The sequence below is a fragment of the Strix aluco genome, chromosome 27 (assembly GCF_031877795.1).
Source record: "Strix aluco isolate bStrAlu1 chromosome 27, bStrAlu1.hap1, whole genome shotgun sequence".
NCBI lineage: Eukaryota > Metazoa > Chordata > Aves > Strigiformes > Strigidae > Strix > Strix aluco.
The window spans coordinates 1,513,809-1,532,529 of record NC_133957.1 but is presented as its reverse complement, the minus strand read 5'-3'; the positions used below and the strand labels follow the sequence as shown (position 1 = coordinate 1,532,529).

At 68.4% G+C, this 18,721-nt stretch overlaps 2 protein-coding genes across 4 annotated transcripts; one reads left to right on the top strand and one right to left on the bottom strand.

Moving 5' to 3' along the window:
- Positions 1–88: 88 nt before the first annotated feature.
- PPP1R1A (protein phosphatase 1 regulatory inhibitor subunit 1A) lies at positions 89–6,702 on the bottom strand. Its single transcript, XM_074807545.1, has 7 exons — positions 6,565–6,702; positions 3,259–3,319; positions 2,305–2,342; positions 2,100–2,163; positions 1,637–1,822; positions 1,373–1,476; positions 89–785 (listed from the first exon to the last, which is right to left on the bottom strand). Exons 1-6 carry the CDS (start codon positions 6,643–6,645, stop codon positions 1,373–1,375), a joined length of 534 nt encoding a protein of 177 aa, XP_074663646.1. The 5' UTR covers positions 6,646–6,702; the 3' UTR covers positions 89–785.
- Positions 6,703–14,262: 7,560 nt separating this feature from the next.
- TESPA1 (thymocyte expressed, positive selection associated 1) lies at positions 14,263–18,721 on the top strand. Of its 3 annotated transcripts, XM_074807720.1 has the most exons (10): positions 14,263–14,451; positions 14,557–14,599; positions 15,127–15,176; positions 15,372–15,425; positions 15,734–15,770; positions 15,862–15,936; positions 16,053–16,261; positions 16,518–17,539; positions 17,876–17,972; positions 18,100–18,721. In XM_074807720.1, exons 1-10 carry the CDS (start codon positions 14,286–14,288, stop codon positions 18,210–18,212), a joined length of 1,866 nt encoding a protein of 621 aa, XP_074663821.1. In that variant the 5' UTR covers positions 14,263–14,285; the 3' UTR covers positions 18,213–18,721. The 3 variants fall into 3 exon arrangements, with proteins under 3 accessions (XP_074663821.1, XP_074663819.1, XP_074663820.1); XM_074807718.1 differs by having other exon boundaries at positions 15,127–15,425; XM_074807719.1 differs by lacking the exon at positions 18,100–18,721 and having other exon boundaries at positions 15,127–15,425; positions 17,853–17,912.

The window sequence follows — 18,721 nt, the reverse complement described above, 5'->3', positions numbered from 1 at the left end:
AGGGCTGGATTGGACCCCCCAGAGGTGGGTGCTGCCCCCCAGCACCCAAGGGGGGGTCCTGGCGCGAAGGCAAGGAGGAGGCAGTGGGGAGAAGGGATCCCTTTAATTCCAGCCGAGGCGGGGGGGGGGGGAGCAGGGGGGGGGTGTCCCCGCGCCTGCCCAGGCGTGTGCACGCGTGTTCCGTGTGTACGCACATGCTGATCACATGTGCAAAGTGCGCATGTGCCCCCCCATGCCCGTGTGTGCACACGTGTGTGCCTGCGGGGGGGTGGGGGGGGGGGGGGGGGGGGGTGTGCAAACGCCCAGGTCTCCCCCCCTAAGTGTGTGCACCCCCCCCCACCACACGTGTGCTCCCCGTGTCCCTGGGAGCGGTGGGGGGCCGCGTGTCCCCCAGCCCTGTGGGGGGGGGATGTGTGTGGTGACAGTGGGGCGGCCGGGGGGTGGCCCTGGGGACACGCAGGGGCTGGCAGTGAAGCAGGGGGGGTGGCACGAGCTGTGCTGGGGGGGTGCTGCTCAGTGTCCCCAGTGTCACCCACCCTGGGGACCCTGGGGGGGGGCAGTGAGGGGACAGGGTGGGCAGCCCGGCTTGCCGTTGTCCCTAGAGCCCCCCCCCCCCCGCCCCCCCTCCCCGGGTGGGGGGGACCTGCCCGCGGCAGTAAAAAAAAAATCCTCTGGAAGCCCCAAAAGCAGCCGTCGAAATCTTAGAAAACGATCAGATAAAAAAAATAAAGCGGCGTTCGGCTCCTTCGGCCCGGCCGCGGCCTCGCTCCTGCCGCCGCTGGCACCTGGGGACGGGGAGGGGGGAGCGGCGCTGGGGGACGGGGACCCCGCGGGGAAAGGGCCCCCCCCGATCCCTGCCCCATCCCCAGCAGTGCTGGTGTCACCCTCGGCCCCGTGGCATCGTCCCCTTCCCTGCCGTGGTGCCCAGGATATGCCCGTGGTGTCCCAGTATCACCCTGGAGCCCCAGTACAGTGCCCCAGTAACCCCCAGTGCCCCAGTACAGTGCCCCAGTACTCTCCCAGTGCCCCAGTACCCCTCCAGTGTCCCAGTATAGTGCCTCAGTACCCCCTCAGTGTCCCAGTACAGTGTCCCAGTACTCTCCCAGTGCCCCAGCACCCCCGTGTCCCAGTACAGTGCCCCAGTACCCCCTCAGTGTCCCCATACAGTGCTCCAATACCCCCCCAGTGCCCCAGTACCCTCCCAGTGGCTCAGTACTCACCCAGTGGCCCAATACAGTGGCCCAGTACCCCCCAGCGCCCCAGTACAGTGCCCCAGTACTCTCCCAGTGCCCCAGTACCCCAGTGCAGTGCCCCAGTACCCCCCAGTACCCCAGTGCAGTGCCCCAGTACCCCCCAGTACCCCAGTACATACCTACTGGCTGCTGGCAGCGCCCTTGCTGGCCCCTTCCCTCGGTGCTATATGGGTGCCCCCCTCAGCCAGGCGCTGCCGCCCGTCCCCGTGGGTCCCTGCGGGCGCTGTGGGGTGGGGGGGGAGCTCAGCCCCCTCGGCTGCACCCCACAAAACCACCCCAGCACCCCCAACCCCCCCCACCCCCCAGCTCCGGCTGCGCGGAGGCTCCCGGGGCAGAGTCGAGGGGCTGGGGTGGGGGGGGTGGGGGTGGGCAGCGATACTCACGCTCGCCAGGGCCGGGGCCACCCTCGTGCGTGGCCAGTGGGCAAGTGCCACCGGGGCTGTGGCTGTGCTCGGTGTCACCGTGGTGGCAGTGGCCGGGGCCGCGCTCCTGGCCGGTGGCAGCCGCCTCCTCCTCTTCCTCGCCCTGCGCCTGCTTGCACAGGTGATGCTCCACCATCATCTGCAGCTCTGCCAGGCAGGGAGCAGCGCTGGGGGTGGGGGGGGGGGGGACGTGGGGGGCAGCGGTGACCGTCCCCACGCTCCCGGTGACACCGGGGAGGTGCAGCCCCCGCGAGCTGCGTCACCTCCTTGTCCCCTCTGGTGGCATTTGGACCCCCCGGGTGCCCACAGGCCCAGGGTCACGCTCCTGCCCTGGGCTGCACAAAGGTGGTGGCACCCCCTGGGGTGCTGGGGGGGGACTGTGACCCCCTGTGTGTGTGTCCCCCCCCCGTCCCCCCCCAAATACCTTTCATGGTGGGGGTGGTGCGGGAAACCTTCTTCCTCTGCCGCGGTGACATGGCCAGACCCGACTGCAAGAGAAGGGGGGGGAGGCGGTGAGTGGGGGGGCACCCTGGGGGTACCCTGAGGGGCTGGGGGCTCCCCCCCCATGGTGGCAGCACCCTGGGGGTACCCCGAGGGGGTGGGGGCTCCCCCGTGGCAGCAGCACCTACCTTCAGCAGGGGGTTGGGCAGCCGGTCCTCGTCGATCTCTGGGGGGGCACATGGAAGGGGGGGGGGGGCAGAAGGAGCAGAGGTCAGTGGTGGGAGCGGGGTGCTGGGCTCCATCCTGCACCCCCACCATGAATCCAGCCGCACGGGGTCTGTCTGTCACCCATGGGTGCTTGGTGCGGCTGTGGGTGCCATTGGGGCAGGCCCGCTCCCCCCAGCATCACCATCGCCCCCCGCGTTGCCATGGGAACCAGCATCCCGTCCCCTGCCGTGTCCCACAGACAGAGGACAGCAGCCAACCCTGTCCCCACGCCACCAGCCCCCGGGGCCACATCCTGAACCCCCCCGGGGTGATGCTCAACACCCCCCCCCCCAGTTTATTCACAGCTGCTGCCCCAGCAGGTGCAGGGTCTGGAGGTGGCACTTGGGGACAGAGTCTCCCAGCTACTGGGGTGTCCCCAAATCAGGGGACAGACAAAATGGCACAGCTCAGGGAGGGGGGGGGGCGGGCAGGGAGGCTGTGACACAGCTGCCAGCCGGGTCCGACCCCGTCCCCAAAGGCCACGTGCCTGGTTGGGCTGGTGACCGAAGCGCTCTTAAATGTCACAGCCGGTGTCCCCTGCTCCCTGTGCCAGCAGCGGTGGCCCCGCACCAGTGTCCCCAGCGCAGTGTCACGGGCAGCTGCTTCCCCCAGAGATGGATGGGCTGAGCGGGGGGGGTGGGGTGGGGGTGGGGGGACCCGATCCCGAGCGGGGAGGGACATGGGGACAGTGCCAGGGTTGGGGACATGGGACACGGGGTGCTGCTGTGCCCGGCTGCAGGATGAGTCCCCGCTGCGACCAGCGTGTTGTGGGCCTCAGTGTCATGTCGGGGGGGTCCCTGAGCACCCCACAGCAGGGTCCCAGAGCGGGTTGGACCCTGGGGGGTGACAGGGTGACAACACACACGAGGACCCACCTGGGGACGACTGGTCGCTGCTCAGGACCAGGTTGGCCGGAGTCGGTCGGCGCCTCCGGATCTGGGGCGGGGAGGGGGGGGACACACACAGGAGAGAGTTGGGACTCGCAGCTGCACCCCGAACCCCATTGCGCCCACCCGGACCCCCACCAGCACCGCAACACCCCGATGTCCTTGTCCCCAGGGCGGTGGTGGCCTCATGGGGACGGAGGACGCTGGCCGGGGCCCGGAGCCCAGCGGCTCCCGTGGCCGGACACACATGTCTTTTAAATCAACATCTCCCGGCCAGCCCTAACGACAGCCGGGCGCTAATTATACCCCAGCCCCGGGAAGCGCTTGGGGACATCGGTGCGGTGACACTGCCGGGGCCCTGCCCTTCCTCTGCGGGCACAGTGTCCTTGGCCAAGGTCACCTGGAGCATCCCGGATTGCTCCCGCCCCTCATCCCCCCTCTCAGCGCCTTCACTTTTGGGGTGGTTTTTTTGTTTTTTTTTTTTTTTTTGTGGCCCCATCGGAGGCTTCGGTGGCCACAGCGTGGCCGTGCCCAGTGGCAGTGGTGGCAGGGAGTGGTGACAGCGGTGACACCCCAGGTGCTCCCCCGACCCCTTTCCCCGCTGACCCAGTAACTGAGTTGGCTCCAAAAAAAGAATTTCCCAGCGAGGATTCCCTAATGAGGCGGGATGCCTAATGAGATGCTGATGAGATGCTAATGAGGCGGATGAGCGGCTGGGTGGGTGGAGGAAGCCCCCTCCCCACCTTCCCCGGCCCCAGCCCACCCCTCCACACACTCCCCCCCCCCCCCCCCCCCGGGCCCCTCGCTCTGCATCTTCTCCGTGTCGGCCCCGTTGCCATAGAAACCCGCGATCTGGATTTTAAACGGAGATTAGAGGCAGCCGGGAATCGCCCGGAATCGCCCGGAATCGCCCTGTCCCTGCCAGGGACCCACCAAAGAGCCCCCCCCGCGCCTTTGCTTTGGGGTCAGGGGCCAACCACCCCCCACCCCCACCCCCAACACCCAGCGATGGGGCTGGGCTGGGCTCCCCCCGCCCCTCCCCAGGGCTGGATCGGGCCCTGCAGCCCCCGGGGGGAAGCCAGAGCCACCCCCGGGCTGCTCTAACACCTCCAAAACCTCCCCGGGGTGTGGGGCAGGGCTGTGCCCACCCACCCCCCCCCCCAAAAAGGGATGGGGTGGGAGGGGGGACATCAATGTCACCTGCTCAAGGTCACCCAGGTGGAGCTGAGCACCTTGAGCTCACTCGCCTTCCTGCTCCCGACTGGGTGGGGGACCCAGGCGGTTGGGTGGCTCCTGCCTTGACACCCTGGGGAGGGGTCCTCTGGTCCTCTGGTCCTCCATCCCTCCATCCCTCCATCCCTCCTCCATCCCTCCTCTCTCCATCCCTCCCTCCCTCCCCGGCTCGGCCGCCGCCGCTATTTTTAGATCAATCTCCACCATCGATTAAGAAACGCCGCGGCCGAGAGCGGCAGGAGCTCGGCCCCAGCAGCATCACTGGGGGGGGGGGGGGGGGGGGGGCTGCAACCTCCAACCCCCCGCGGGGGGCAACTGGGATGGGAACAGGGTCAGGGACCAGGACTGGGTCCAGCTCGTCCCGCAGCAGGATGGAGCAAAGGGCCCCCGGCTGGTCCCCACCGTGCTCAGGGTGGAGTTGGGGACACGGGCCTGGCACCCATGGGTGGCACCTAGGAGGGCCTGGGCAGGTGGGTGCTCCTGGGGGGGGGGGGTCAAGGAGCTGTGGGACCTGGGGGGACACGGGGGACTCGAGAAGGCCCCTAGGGACAAGGTCCTTTAGGAGGGTGGGGCTGGACAGTTGGGGACAAACCTGCAGGACATGGGGACACCCCCCACCGCCTGGCTGACACGGCTGAGGGCTCTGTCAGTGCCAGCCCCCCCCACGAGGGGGACCTGGGGGGTTCTTTCCCTGCAGGGACACCCCAAAAAAGGGGAGTTATAAACCCAGGGTGGGGACACCCCCCCCCCCCACCCCCCAGCATTGTCACCTGCTGCCACCACCCGGGGCCCTGCCACCCCACCAAGCGCTGCCGAATCGGGGCTGAACTCCCCTGAGAGGGGAAACTGAGGCAGGGACGGGCAGGGGACACCCCAAGGCAGGGTCGTGCCTGAGACCCCCCCCCCCCGCACCCCCCCCCCCAAATAACCTGACCGTGACGGGGGGTGGCACATGGGCACCCCCTGCTCCGACACGGGCACCCCCCTGCTCCTCGCTGCAGCCCAGGTGGGTGCTGGGGTGTCCCACCTCACCCCCCCCCCCCTGCCCAGCAGCTCCCCGTGTCCCCCCCCCCCCCGGCTCTCGCCCTCATTCCTGGGGGGGCCGCGCTGCAAATGAGCCGTGCGGCAGCCCCAGATGGTGCGTGGCCGTATTTAGCGCCGGCGAGATGCTCGCTGGGGAGGTGGCCCCCCACTCGCCCCCGCGCCGCTGGCACGCACCGGCTCCTCGCTCGCCAGCCACCCGGCTACTGGGTAACCCCCCCAGTCCGGGGGGGCGGGGGGGGGGGATGGCTGGAACCCCCCGCAGCCCCCAACACCCCTCCTCAGCATCCTCAAGCCCATCACAGTGGGGGGGGGGGTGTTGTCCCAACACCCCTCTTGACCCCCGCAGCCCCCAGGGTGGCGGGGGGGGGGGGGGGGCACAGCCGGAGTGGGGCGAGGGGTCAGGTTGCCCGGGGTGGGGTGGGGGGGGAGGGGGGGTCAGCCCTGCCGTGCCCCCCCCCCCCCCGCCTCGGCCAGGCCATCCTGTCCCCAGCGCTATTCTGGGATCCCCTCCAGGGGTTGAGCAAGGGCTGGAGGGCCCCGGGGGGGGCCGTAACCCTACACCACCCCCCCCCCCACGCCCCCCCCCCCAGCCCCGGGACGGTCCCGGCGGCGTCGCGCTGAGCCAGCACATGGCCCTGGCACCGCCACCCCCGGTCCCCACGGCCACCGCGGTCCCCACGGCCACCCCACGGGACCCGACCCCACGGAGGTGTTTGGGGCTGCTCTGCGCGGGGGGGGGGGGGGGGGGGGGCGGTGTGTGACACACTGAGGGGGGGGGTTGTCCCCGGTACCGGGGAGGGGGGGGGGGGTGACACCCAACCTGGCAGCGTCCCCGTGTCACCCACCGCCGCGCGCCCCGCACCCAGGGGGGGCACCACCGCCCCGACACCGCGGCTGCAGCCTCCCGTGCCCCCCCCCCCTCCCCCGGTAGGACCACCCGGCTCCCCCCGCCCCCGCCCAGCCCCGGGGTGTCCCCGGTGTGTGTCCCCCCCCCCTCTCCGGTGTCCCCCTCCCCACCTGCTCGGCCGCCTCCGGGTCGAGGTGCGGCTCCAGCAGCGGCACCGTGAACTGGATCTTGCGGGGGCTGTTGGGCTCCATAACGGGCGGCGGCTCCGGTGGCTCCGGCGGCTCCCGGTGGCTCCCGGCCCTGCCCGGGCCGCCCCGCCCCGACCCCGCCCCGGACACGCCCCGTCCCGCCCCGCCCCCGCCGGTCACCGCCCGCGGCCGGAGGGTGGGAGCGGCCGGGACAGACGCAGGGACAGAGGGATGGACAGTGGGACGCGGCACCGGGACACGCGGGACGGACACACGGACACAGGGATGGACACACGGACACAAGAGGGGGACACACAGACACAGGGGGGGGACACACGGACACAGGAGGGGACACACGGACACGGGGGGGGACACACGGACACAGGAGGGGACACACGGACACGGGGGGGGACACACGGACACAGGGATGGACACACAGACACAGGGGGGGGACACACGGACACAAGAGGGGGACACACGGACATAGGGAGGGACACACGGACACAGGGGGGGACACACGGACAGATCCTGGGATACAGGAACGGACACACGGACACAGGGGGGGACACACGGACACAGGGATGGACACACAGACACAGGGGGGGGACACACGGACACAAGAGGGGGACACACGGACATAGGGAGGGACACACGGACACAGGGGGGGACACACGGACAGATCCTGGGATACAGGGACGGACACACGGACACAGGGGGGGACACACGGACACAGGGGGGGGACACACGGACACAGGAGGGGACACACGGACACAGGGGGGGACACACGGACATAGGGAGGGACACACGGACACAGGAGGGGACACACGGACACAGGGATGGACACAGGGGGGGACACACAGACACAGGGACGGACACACAGACACAGGGATGGACACAGGGACACAGGGATGGACACACGGACACACGGACGGACACAGGAACAGGCCCTGGGACACAGGGATGGACACGGACAGAGGGACGGACACACGGACACAAGGACGGACACACAGACACAGGGATGGACACACGGACAGATCCCAGGACACAGGGACACAAGGAGAGACACACGGACAGATCGTGGGACACACGGACCCAGGGATGGACACACGGACACAAGGATGGACACACGGACACAGGGATGGACACACCCCGGGACGCAGGGACAGAGGCACGGACACACGGACAGATCCCAGGACACAGGGACAAAGACCTGCGGCACAAGGACAGACACACAGACAGGCCCTGGGACAGACATCAGGACACAGAGACACGTGGACGCTGGGACAGACACGTGTGTGACACACGGACACGGGGATGGACACACGGACACCGGGGCTGACGGACAGCGGGACACACACCCGGGCACAGGACACGGTGACACACGGGGACAGACCCACGGGCAGATGGACCCTGGGACAGACGGACAGAGGGACAGACACTGATGGACGGGCGCACGCTCGGGCACACTCAGACACAGACACGTGTGTGCGCGCATCCCCGTCACGCGTGTGCACACCTGCTGACACATGTAGCCCCACACACGTACCCCCCCATATGTACCCCCCACGTGTACCCGCCCACATGTACAGCCCTCACATGTACCCCCACACATGTACCCCCTCATGTGTACCCACACACACGTACAACCCCACACATGTACCCTCACACACATACACCCCCACACATGCACCCCCACATGTGTACCCCCACACATACACCCCCACATTTGTACACCCCCACACATGTACCCCCACACGTACACCCCCACGTGTACCCACACACACATGTGTACCCCCCACACATACACCCCTTGTGTACCCCCTCACATGTACCCCCACACGTGTACCCCACACACATGTACACCCCCACGTGCACCCACACACATGTGTACCCCACACACATACACCCCTTGTGTACCCCCTCACATGTACCCCAACACGTGTACCCACATACACATGTGTACCCCCCACACGTACACCCCATGTGTACCCCCTCACATGTACCCCCACACATACACCCTCCCACACACGTACACCCCCATGTGTACCCCCCCCACGTGTACCCTCACACGTGTACCCCCCATATACCCCCCACATGTACCCTCACACGTGTACACCCCCACACACATGTACCCCCACACGTACACCCCCACGTGTACCCACACACACATGTGTACCCCCACACACATACACCCCATGTGTACCCCCTCACATGTACCCCCACACGTGTACCCCCACACATGTAACCCCCCCTATTCACCCCATGTACCCACACACATGTACCCCCACACGTGTACACCCCCACACACATGTACCCCCACACGTGTACCCCCCCATATACCCCCATATGTACCCCCACACACATGTACCCCCACACACATGTACCCTCACACATGTACCCCCCCATGTACCCCCACACATGTACCCCCGCACACGTGACCCCCCCCCCCGCGTGCACACAGGCGGTGACGGGACAGAGCCACCTCCCGGGGGGGGGGTGACAAGGACAGGGCCAGCCGCCCCCCCCGGGGGGGGACTTTCCGGGAGGCCCCAGCAGGTGCAGGCAGGGAGGGGGCAAAGTCCGGCAGCGCCCGTTTGGTCACGGGGCAGCGGCGGCATCGATCGCGGCTCTTGGGGACTGTGTGTCCCCCCCCCCCTCAGTGACAGCCCCCCCTTGGCCGTCCGTCTGTCCTAACGAGGCCGTTAATTGCAGGACAAGGCCGGGGGGGGGTCTTGGTGGGGTGTTGGCCCCCCGCCGGCTGCGAGCGAGGAGGGGTCGCAGCGGGGTGACGGGGGTTTGACCCCGATGGCCCGGAGGGGGGGTGGGTGGGGGGGGACACACACGGGTTGTCCCCGTGCGGTGGCCAGGACAGAGGGACAGAGGGATGCGGGGTGGGGGGGGGGCAGCCGCTGAGGCCTGGGCACCCCGGGGACATGGGTGCTGGTGGGGGCACCCTCAAAAAATGATTTAAGGGCAGGGTGGGGGCGAGCAGCATCCCCCGAGGTGGCGGGGGGGGGGCACGGGGGAGGGGGTGTGGGGCTGCCACCATCCCCCCTCCCCCGGGTCTGCGCTGGGCTGCACCCCCAGGTGTGATGCACCCCCACACCCCTCACCCCCCCCCCCCCAACACAGCCCCCAGGCAGGGAAAGGAGAGCTCTGGGGTTGCGGGGGGACTGGGGGGGCTGGGGGGGCCCCCCCGCTGCAGCCATAAATGCGTGTCCCATCACTTATTCATGCAGGCAGGAGGGCGGCTGCTGCCGGGATCTGGCAGGAGGAATTCGCTAACTAGGTCAGGCAGGAGCGGCGGGGGGGGGGGGCAGCAGCGAGCGCTGCCTGATCCCCGGGGTACCCCGGTTGTGCCCCCCCCCCCCCACCCCGCACAGAGCGGGGGGTCCCCATGGGGGGGCCGGGGTGGTGTGGGGAGTGCAGGGGGTGAGGGTGCTGCTGTGCTGGTGCTCCCCGGCCTGGCCCAGGGTGGGGGGGGGGAGGGAAAAGGCAGCGGGAGCACCCCCCCCCCCCCCCCCATGACCCCCCCCCCCCCCCCCCCAAATCCCAGCGGCTCCCCGTGTCCCTGTGCCCTGCTCCGCCGTGATGCAGCCGCCGTTAATTATTGATGCAAAAAGCACTCGCTGAAGAGCCGCTTTGTGCCACCGTGTGCCCCCCCACACACTCCACCCCCCCCCCACCAGCGGCCCCCCCTGACCCCCAACTTCTCCCATGACCCCCCCCCCTGGATCATGGGCTGTCTCTGTTCCCCGGTCCTGGGTCTCTCCCTGCAGGGATGCTGCCAACCCCCTCCTCCACCCCCTGGGTGGGGGTCCCCCTCCTCCCCACAGCCCCCCCCCCAGCTGGTGAGCGAGGAGGGGGGGGTCCCCATCGCTACCCCCCACCCTCTGCCCTTCGCCATTTTGCTCCTCGATGGATTTTCACGGGAAAACCCTTCCCGGCTTCGATCCGGCCTTCGATCCGGCAGCGGGGGCAAAAAAGGAGCTTGGGGGGGGGGCGGTGGGGGGGTTAAAATAACTTTGGGGCTGTGCAGAGCGCCCAGCGAAGGCGTTTTTGGGGTGGGGGGGGGGAGGACAGACCATAGGCCGGCTCCTGCACGGTGACGCCGCGTGGGATGGGAGTGGGCTGGAGGATGGGAAAAACGGGGGGGCAACATGCTCCAGATTAAAGTGGGACCCCCCCCCCCCGCACCTCGGCTGCCGTCAGCACCAGAAATATCGATCATCAGACCCTGGTGCCCCCCCTTGGCTATTAAACGAGGTGGCTCCTGGCCTTTGGGGTCCATGACCCCCCCCCCGGGGTCCTTGTGGGTACAACGAGGCCGTTTCTCGCTCCCACCCCGGAGCCGGACGAGGGACGATGCCGAGAGGGGGGACGCGCCCCGACCCTCGCAGGGGGTGTCCGGAATCGGGGGGGGGGGGGGACGACGACACCCCGGGCGCCCCGCGCAGGCTGCAGGAACGGTTAATTCAGGGCTTTATCCGCAAACACTCCCGGGCTAAAAATACCCGTCCCGGGGCAGCCCCGTTCCCGGGAGCTTCTTTGCCTTTTTTGACGGGATCGTGACTCCCAAGGGGGCAGCGCCCGGGCTCCCGGCTGCCCTCAGCGCCGAAACGCGGCTCCCGAGGGGCAGATGAGGGACGAGGGAGCGGCCGCCGGGTCCCCGCTGGAGGTAGGTGCTGTCCCCGCGGCGGGAATGTCCTCGGTGGGAACGTCCTGGTCACCGGGAGATGCCGGGGGGGTGGGATTGGAGGTGCCGACCCAGCTTGGCAAAGAGCCGCCACCCTTCGAGCCTGGGGTGGCGTCACCCGTCACCCCAAGAGTCACCCCAGCGTGGCTTGTCCCCTTGTCACCCCAGGCTGAGCTGCTTTGGGTGCCCTTAGCGGGGTGCGCTGGGCTTGCCCGGCCAGTGGGTGATAAGCCACGTGTGCCACGCGCCCATCCAGCGCTGCCTCATCGGTGCGGTGGTGTCGGCAGCTTGGCCCTGGGGGTGCTCGGCTGGGAGGGAGCCGGGCGCTCATCCTCATCCTCTTCCTCATCCTCTTCCTCACCCTCACCCTCATCCTCATCCTCATCCTCATCCTCACCCTCATCCTCATCCTCTTCCTCATCCTCTTCCTCACCCTCATCCTCATCCTCATCCTCATTCTCTTCCTCATCCTCACCCTCACCCTCATCCTCTTCCTCACCCTCACCCTCACCCTCATCCTCATCCTCTTCCTCATCCTCATCCTCATCCTCACCCTCATCCTCATCCTCACCCTCATCCTCATCCTCATCCTCATCCTCACCCTCATCCTCATCCTCTTCCTCATTCTCACCCTCACCCTCTTCCTCATCCTCATCCTCACCCTCACCCTCATCCTCATTCTCATCCTCATCCTCTTCCTCTTCCTCATCCTCATCCTCATCCTCATCCTCTTCCTCACCCTCATCCTCATCCTCTTCCTCATCCTTATCCTCTTCCTCACCCTCTTCCTCATCCTCATCCTCACCCTCACCCTCATTCTCATCCTCATCCTCTTCCTCTTCCTCATCCTCACCCTCACCCTCATCCTCACCCACATCCTCACCCTCATCCTCATCCTCATCCTCACACCCCCGTTGCTGTTTGGGGACCCAGAGAGACCTCAGGGCCTCGGGACCCCCCATCAGAGTGTCGCAGCCACCCCGGGTGCAGGGGACCCCTCCAGAAGGTGGGTGCCCTCTCACCAAGGGCAACCTGGGTGGCTCGATTGGCACCCGGGCTATTATTAGCCACCCTCGCCCACGTCGGCAGCTCATTAAGTTTTTCCCGTTGTGGTAGCGGATGTGGGTCAACGTTTGAGGTTTTCGCTGTTGATTTTTTTAATTTCCTCTTCAAAACAGATGAGTTTCCTCCCTCCCCGCTGACGACAGATGCCGCCGGGGGCCGGGCGCGGCGGTGGGGCGGCGGGACGCCACGGCTGATGGCCCCTCGCCGGAGATAGGCAGCGCTCGGTGGGGCGGCCCTGCTGCCCCCCCCCCCCCCCCGCACCGGTGAGTGCCGGAGCCACGCCGGAGGGATTTGGGGGGGTGGTTTTACCCCACGAGGGGTTGAAGGGGAAAAGATGGGGGGGGGGAGGACGGACGTGGGGGCTGCGGGGACGGAGGGCGGAAGAGCAGGAGGTGGATGGACGCGGGTTTGGGGGTGATGGGGGCTTTGGGCAGCCGGGAGAGATGATTCCTGGAGCGAGTGGGAAACTTTTGTGGGAGCAAAGGGATGGGGACGGAGTGGGGACCAGGGGGGATGAGGGGGCTGGGGGTGGCAGGGGACAGGGTGCTCGGGCATACGCCTTGGTCCCCCCCTCCATGGTCCCCTGTGCTGCAGCTCCTCGCTGGGCTCAGCCCCGGGGGGGGCCGGGGGCTGTTACCGCTCACCCAGGGTGGTCACAGCATCTCCCGAGGGGCCGCGCTGGGGCCAGCGCCCGGCCACGTGCCCTGGGTGGGCTGGATGAGGCCTCGAGGAAGAGCTCGGCTACGAGGCCGCTGCTCCCTGAGCGCCCCCCAGCCCCCCCAGCCCCGTGTCCGGAGGTGACGTCCCAGCCCTGAGCATCACGCGGGTGCGGGGTGGCCCAGGCGGGTGCTGCCAGGGCTTCACCCATCCCGCACCCAGCAAGGGGCGAAATGGGGAAATGGTGCCTTGGGGACTTTCGGCGTGGCTGTGGGGGGCGGGGGATGAACCGCGACAGCCCTGGGCGTGGGGGGTGGCACCGTGGTGGCCCTGCAAAGTGTTTCCCTTCCTGCTGGTGCTGGGGGTGACGGCTGGACTGGGATGACGTGTTGGGGGTGATGGTCGGACTGGGATGAGGTGCTGGGGGTGACAGCTGGACTGGGATGAGGTGCTGGGGGTGATGGTCGGACTGGGATGAGGTGCTGGGGGTGATGGTTGGACTGGGATGACGTGCTGGGGGTGACAGCCGGACTGGGATGAGGTGCTGGGGGTGACAGCCGGACTGGGATGAGGTGCTGGGGGTGATGGTTGGACTGGGATGAGGTGCTGGGGTGATGGTTGGACTGGGGTGAGGTGCTGGGGTGACTGGGATGCTCCCACCCAGGCCCTGTGGCCGGAGCAGGCGAACGGCTCCAGAACCCCGTCCCCTGTGGCTGCGGAGGGTCTGCCCAGGCTGGGGGGGTCCTTGTCCCCAGCCAGGACCTGTGCTGGGGAGGGCAGAGCACGAGGGACCCGGTGGCCTCTGTGGGAGCCGGGGGAGCCCGGAATCCTTTGGGTCCTGTGGGAAGAGGGGACTCCCTGGGGGGACACAGTTCACCCCCTTTGCTCAGAGGCTGTAGGACGGGGAGGGGATGGGGAATCCTGTCCCTATGGGTGGGGGGGGACAGAGGAGCCCGTTCCCCAGACCCAGGCTCTGGAAATCGTCCGCCCCGGCGCGTGCCCAGCGGTGGTTCAGCTCCGGTGCCTTATCTCAGCCCCGGCAGCTCTTCCGTTCCCTCCGGCAGCTCCAACTTTGTCCGTCCCCCCCCCCCCCCCACCCCTCCCTGGAGCAGCGGGTGCCCATCACCAACACCCAGGCACGGACAGAGCACCCATGGGCCACCCAGAGCCCACCCCCAACCCCCATGGAGCACCCCATGGGTAGGAGGTGAAGGAGACCCCCCCCCAGCATCTTCCCAGCTCTTCTTGTCCCTGCAGGGAGACCCCCGGCCCCCCCCCTGGCGCCATGGAGGGCGCGTCCGTGCTCAGCCCTTCCTGGTGGCAGAAGCGACGCGCGTGGGCCCGGCAGAGCCGCTGCTGGCGGACCACCGTGGTGGAGGAGGAGGTGGCCACCGCCATGCACGACGGCCCCGAGCTGCAGCCACCCCACCTAGACGACGTCTTCCTCGAAGGTCAGGGGGGGGGAACCCCAGGGGTGCACGTGGCATGGGGGTCCCCAAGTGCTGGGTCATCTCATGGGTGTTTCTCTCCCCCCCCCCTCCCCTTCCCCATTCTAGGAAGCCCCTCCAGCAAGATAGAGACGTGGCTGCGGGAGTGTGGGTGAGCCACGGGAGGGGGGGGGGGGCATTCCCACGCCATTCCTACGGGGACTTCGGTGTCACCGAGGGTGGTGGGACGATGCTCACGCTTGGCCCTGCCTGGAAGTCGTGGGGGATGGCGGGATGATGGCATGTGTGTGTGTCCCCCCCCACCCCGTCCTCCCCACTCCCTGCTCGCCCCCACGCAGGAAACACACGTGACTCACGGCTCTGCCACACGCTGGGGACAGGTGACAGTCCCGGTGTCACACGGGTGCCTCCAGGAAACCCCCGGCTGGGCTGTGACAGCAGGGTGGTGGCATCGTCCCTCTGCATTGTGTTGGGGGGGGTTTTCCAGGGGTCCCTGGGATTGGGGGTCTGTGAGGGGACACCCCCCCACTCTTGAGCATCCCCTGTCTCCTCGCTCTCACCCTGCGCCCCATCGTCCCCGTCCCCGTCCCCACCGCCCGTCCTGCCACGCTCAGGTCACCCGTCCCACCTCCGGCCTCCCGGGATGGGGACGGGGGGGACGTCACCGGGGTTTTGCAGGTCGTCGGTGGAGGCCCCGCCGGAGGAGCTGGGTTTGCCGGGCCCCTACGGTACGTCGGCTTTACCCCCGGGGGTGCCCCGGGGTGCTGAGGTTGGGGCTCCCTGTGTGTCCCCAAATCCCCCCCCACCACCCCACGGGCTGTGCGAGAGATGGGGGACGATGGGCACGGAGGTCTTTGGGGACCTCGAGACCCGTCCCCAGCTCGGGGTGTCCCCGCGCCTCGCAAGGTTTTGCTCTCTCGCAGCCTGTGGGAGCAACGGGACCAGCTTCGAGGACGACCTGACCCTGGGAGCTGAAGGTACCGGCCAGCCCCGGGTGCACTGGGGTGTCACCCTCTGCCATGTCACTGTCACCCCACGGGCAGAGCCACCCTGGTGGAGGCAGGGGGGGCTGGGGACAGGCAGGAGCACCCCCAGAGGGACAGTCACCATCGGTAGCTTTTCCTCCAGGAGGGTTTTGGTGGGGCGGGGTTGTCCCCAAGCTCTGTGTCCCCCCCCACACACCAGACTGTGACCTCTGGGGACATCTCCCAGTGTGACGAGCGTGGGACCTGTCCCCAAAACGCCCCGTTTCACTCCCTGTCACTTCTCTGCTCCCTTTTCCCAGCCCTTCTGCTAGTGGGGAGCGACAAAGCCACGGGCAGGTGAGGCTTGGGGTCCTGGGGGAGGCTGGCGGGGGGGTTGGGGGTTCACAACAACCCCTTTGCTCAGCCCTGTTGTCCCCCCCTGCCGCAGGGACAAGCGCCTCAGCCTGGGGCACAGCATGGCCTCCAGTGCCCCCTCCAGCCTCACCACCAAGACCAGTTCCAGGTAGGAGCTGGGGGGGGCGGGGTGGGTTTCTCTGAGGGGCGGGGGGGGTTCTGGGGTCACCCCCTCGTGACATCGGTCCCCGTGGGGCTGATCCGGGGCTGCCCCCCGCCCCGCAGCATCTCCGAGGTCCTGGAGTGGTGGCAGGAGGACGCTGAGGAGATCCTCTACAACCTGGGCTTCGTGCAGAGCGAGCCGGGGGCCGTGGCCCGTGTCCCCGCGCGCTTCTTCTCGGCGCCTTCCCGCGCCAGGGGCATCGACTTCCAGCTCTTCCTCAAGGCCCAAGTGCGGCGCATGGAGATGGAGGATCCCTGCCTGATGCTGGCCAGTGGGTGACACGCGGGTCCCCCAAACCCAACCCCCCCCCAGCCCGGGGACACACCGAGATGTGGGGTGGGATCCACCGTGCTGGGTTTTGCTCCTTTGGGGTGGTGGGAAAGATGCTCCCGCGCCTCAGTTTCCCCACTTGTGAGCTGGGGGAACACTCCGAGGCCCCCCCTGCTCCAGCTCCCTGCCCCATGTCCCAGCATCCCTCACCCCACAGGCCCCCCCCTGATCCCCCCCATCTCCTCCTGGCTCCTCAGGTCGCTTCCAGCAGGTCCAGGCTCTGGCTGCCACGGCCGACGCTTTCTTCTGCCTCTACTCCTACGTCTCGCGGACGCCCGTGCAGCGCATCTCCCCCTCCCACCTCGCCTGGGCTTGTCCCCACATCCCCGAAATCCGCGTCGCCCCCCCCCAGCCCGCCGTCCTCTCACCCGTGGAGCGCCTGAAGAAAGCCGTGGCCACCATGTGCCTCTACACGTCCCCACGGGGCGAGGACAGCCCCCGGGCCACCAGCCAGGTGTCCCCCGAGCCCCCCAGCCAGCCCAGCGCCCTGGGGAAGGTGGTGCAGGAGGTGCTGGAGCGGGCGCGGGAGGACAGATTTCGGTTTGACCCCACCGATGTCCTCGAGGGCTGGGGAAGGGACACGGGGACAGCGAAGCACTGGCAGGGAGAGGAGGAGTGTCCCCCAGAGCTGCCGTCACCGCGTGTCCCCACGTGTCCCCGTCCCAGCGGTGAGGATGCCCCGGCGTGCTGCGGAGGGGAGCGGGAGCCGTCCCCAAGGCCACCCCTGGCGGGGACATCAGCGGGTGCTGCGTGGGGACGCCTGGAGCCGTCCTGTCCCCATGGCCGGGGGAGCGGTGACAGCCCCATGGCGGGGGCTGGTGATGCTCCGTGTCCCTTTGGAGCAGGACGGCTCCGTGCGGAGGAGCACCAGCCAGATGACAGCAATGTCACCTTGTCCCCAACGCCGGGTCCCCCGGCCCCCCACGCCGGCTGGGTGTGGGTCACCCCTGAGCACCCAGAGGGGCTGGGATCCGAGGGGGACTCCGGCTTTGGCTCTGGCTCCTGGGGGCCCTCCCCGAGGAGGAAGGCAGGGTCCCACCGGGGTGACCTCCGGGACCCCCCTGCCTCAGACACACCGAGAGCTGGAGGCCACTGGGCTCGGCAGAGCAGGGGCCGGCGCCGGGGGGGCCCCCTGGATGGTCTGCAGCCCCCCAGGAAGGGTCCCTCACCCCAACATCCCAGCTGGCAGGAGCCAGTGGACTCCTTTGAGCTGGAGGAGGTGAGGGGCGATGCCCGGGTGATGGGCACAGAGGGGTGGGGGGGGCTGGGAGCGCGGGGGGGTCCCTTTGGCTGCCGGGTGATGCCGGGTGAGCCGGGCAGGAGGGAGCTGGAGCGGGAAATGTCCCCGGGGCCTGCTCAGGCTTTTAAGGTTTGAATGATTTAAAGCTTCAAATGGAACCTCGCGCAGGGGGGAGCCGGGGTCAGGGGCTCCCCCACGCCTGCGCGGGCTCGCACAGAGGCACCAGCAGCCTTGCACACTCGCTCACACGCACCCGGGTGTGTGCAGCCAGCGACACGCTCACCCCACGCAGCTCCTCACCCACCCTGCCTGCAGGTGCTGAGCCCCAGCGAGGAGGAGGAGGAGGAGGATGATGGCGCTGCCTGCGAGGAAGCTGTCCGCTCCCTCCATTCCTCTGTCAGGCTCCGCAGAAGTAAGTTGCGGGGGGGTTTCCCCACCCTTCTGGGGGGGTGGCGGGGCTGCCAGCCCAGCGGATGCCTGGTGCCAGCGTGTGTCCCCCTGTCCCCCCCCCCCCCCCCCGTGCTGTCCCCCTGCTCCAGGCCTCATGCTGCACACGGGCAGCGGGCAGTCGGACAGCAGCGGCTTCGTGGAGGAGCCGGTGCCCGGCCAGTTGCCCACGGCCCAGCTCCACGGCACCGACCCGAGGGCTTGAGGCCACCAAGGAGGGACCTGGGCTTGCCCTGGGGCTGGCAGGAGCCACGGCTGCATGTTGGATGGACCGTGCCGTGCCGTGCCGCCGCCTTTCGGACACGGGGACCATCCTCAGCCAAGGGCTGAGCACTGTGTGTACACGTGGGTGTGGGTGTGGGTGCACGTGTGGGTGCACGTGTGGCACGAAAAACCCTTTTGACTCAGGACTTTTGCCCCAAGGGGCTGAGGGCGCGGAGGGGGGGCCACGGCTGTGCCCGGGCAGCACCTCTGGGGATGTCTCGCCCAGCCTTGAGGCAGCCCCGAGGACATTTACCCCAGCCCCAGGGATGTTTCCCCCAGCCCTGGGGCAGCACCGGGGACATCCCCCCCCACCTCGTGCCTGGCTTTTGGGGACATCACTCGCACTTTGGCCCCCGTCGGTCCCCCCGTGCTGCAGCGCCTGTAACACTAGGACGGGGGTTTGCTGGGCAGAGCCAGCAACACGCTGGAAATAAAGTTCCCAAAGGGATG

Coding starts and splice junctions, on each gene's coding strand:
- PPP1R1A (XM_074807545.1), bottom strand. CDS start 6,645: ATGGAGCCCAACAGCCCCCGCAAGATCCAGTTCACGGTGCCGCTGCTG. Junction 1,823..2,099: donor CACCACCCCCACCATGAAAG/GTATTTGGGGGG, acceptor CCTGCCTGGCAG/AGCTGCAGATGATGGTGGAG. Junction 1,477..1,636: donor TGGCCCCGGCCCTGGCGAGC/GTGAGTATCGCT, acceptor CCCACCCCACAG/CGCCCGCAGGGACCCACGGG.
- TESPA1 (XM_074807718.1), top strand. CDS start 14,286: ATGGAGGGCGCGTCCGTGCTCAGCCCTTCCTGGTGGCAGAAGCGACGC. Junction 14,452..14,556: donor AGACGACGTCTTCCTCGAAG/GTCAGGGGGGGG, acceptor TCCCCATTCTAG/GAAGCCCCTCCAGCAAGATA. Junction 17,540..17,875: donor ACTCCTTTGAGCTGGAGGAG/GTGAGGGGCGAT, acceptor CCCTGCCTGCAG/GTGCTGAGCCCCAGCGAGGA.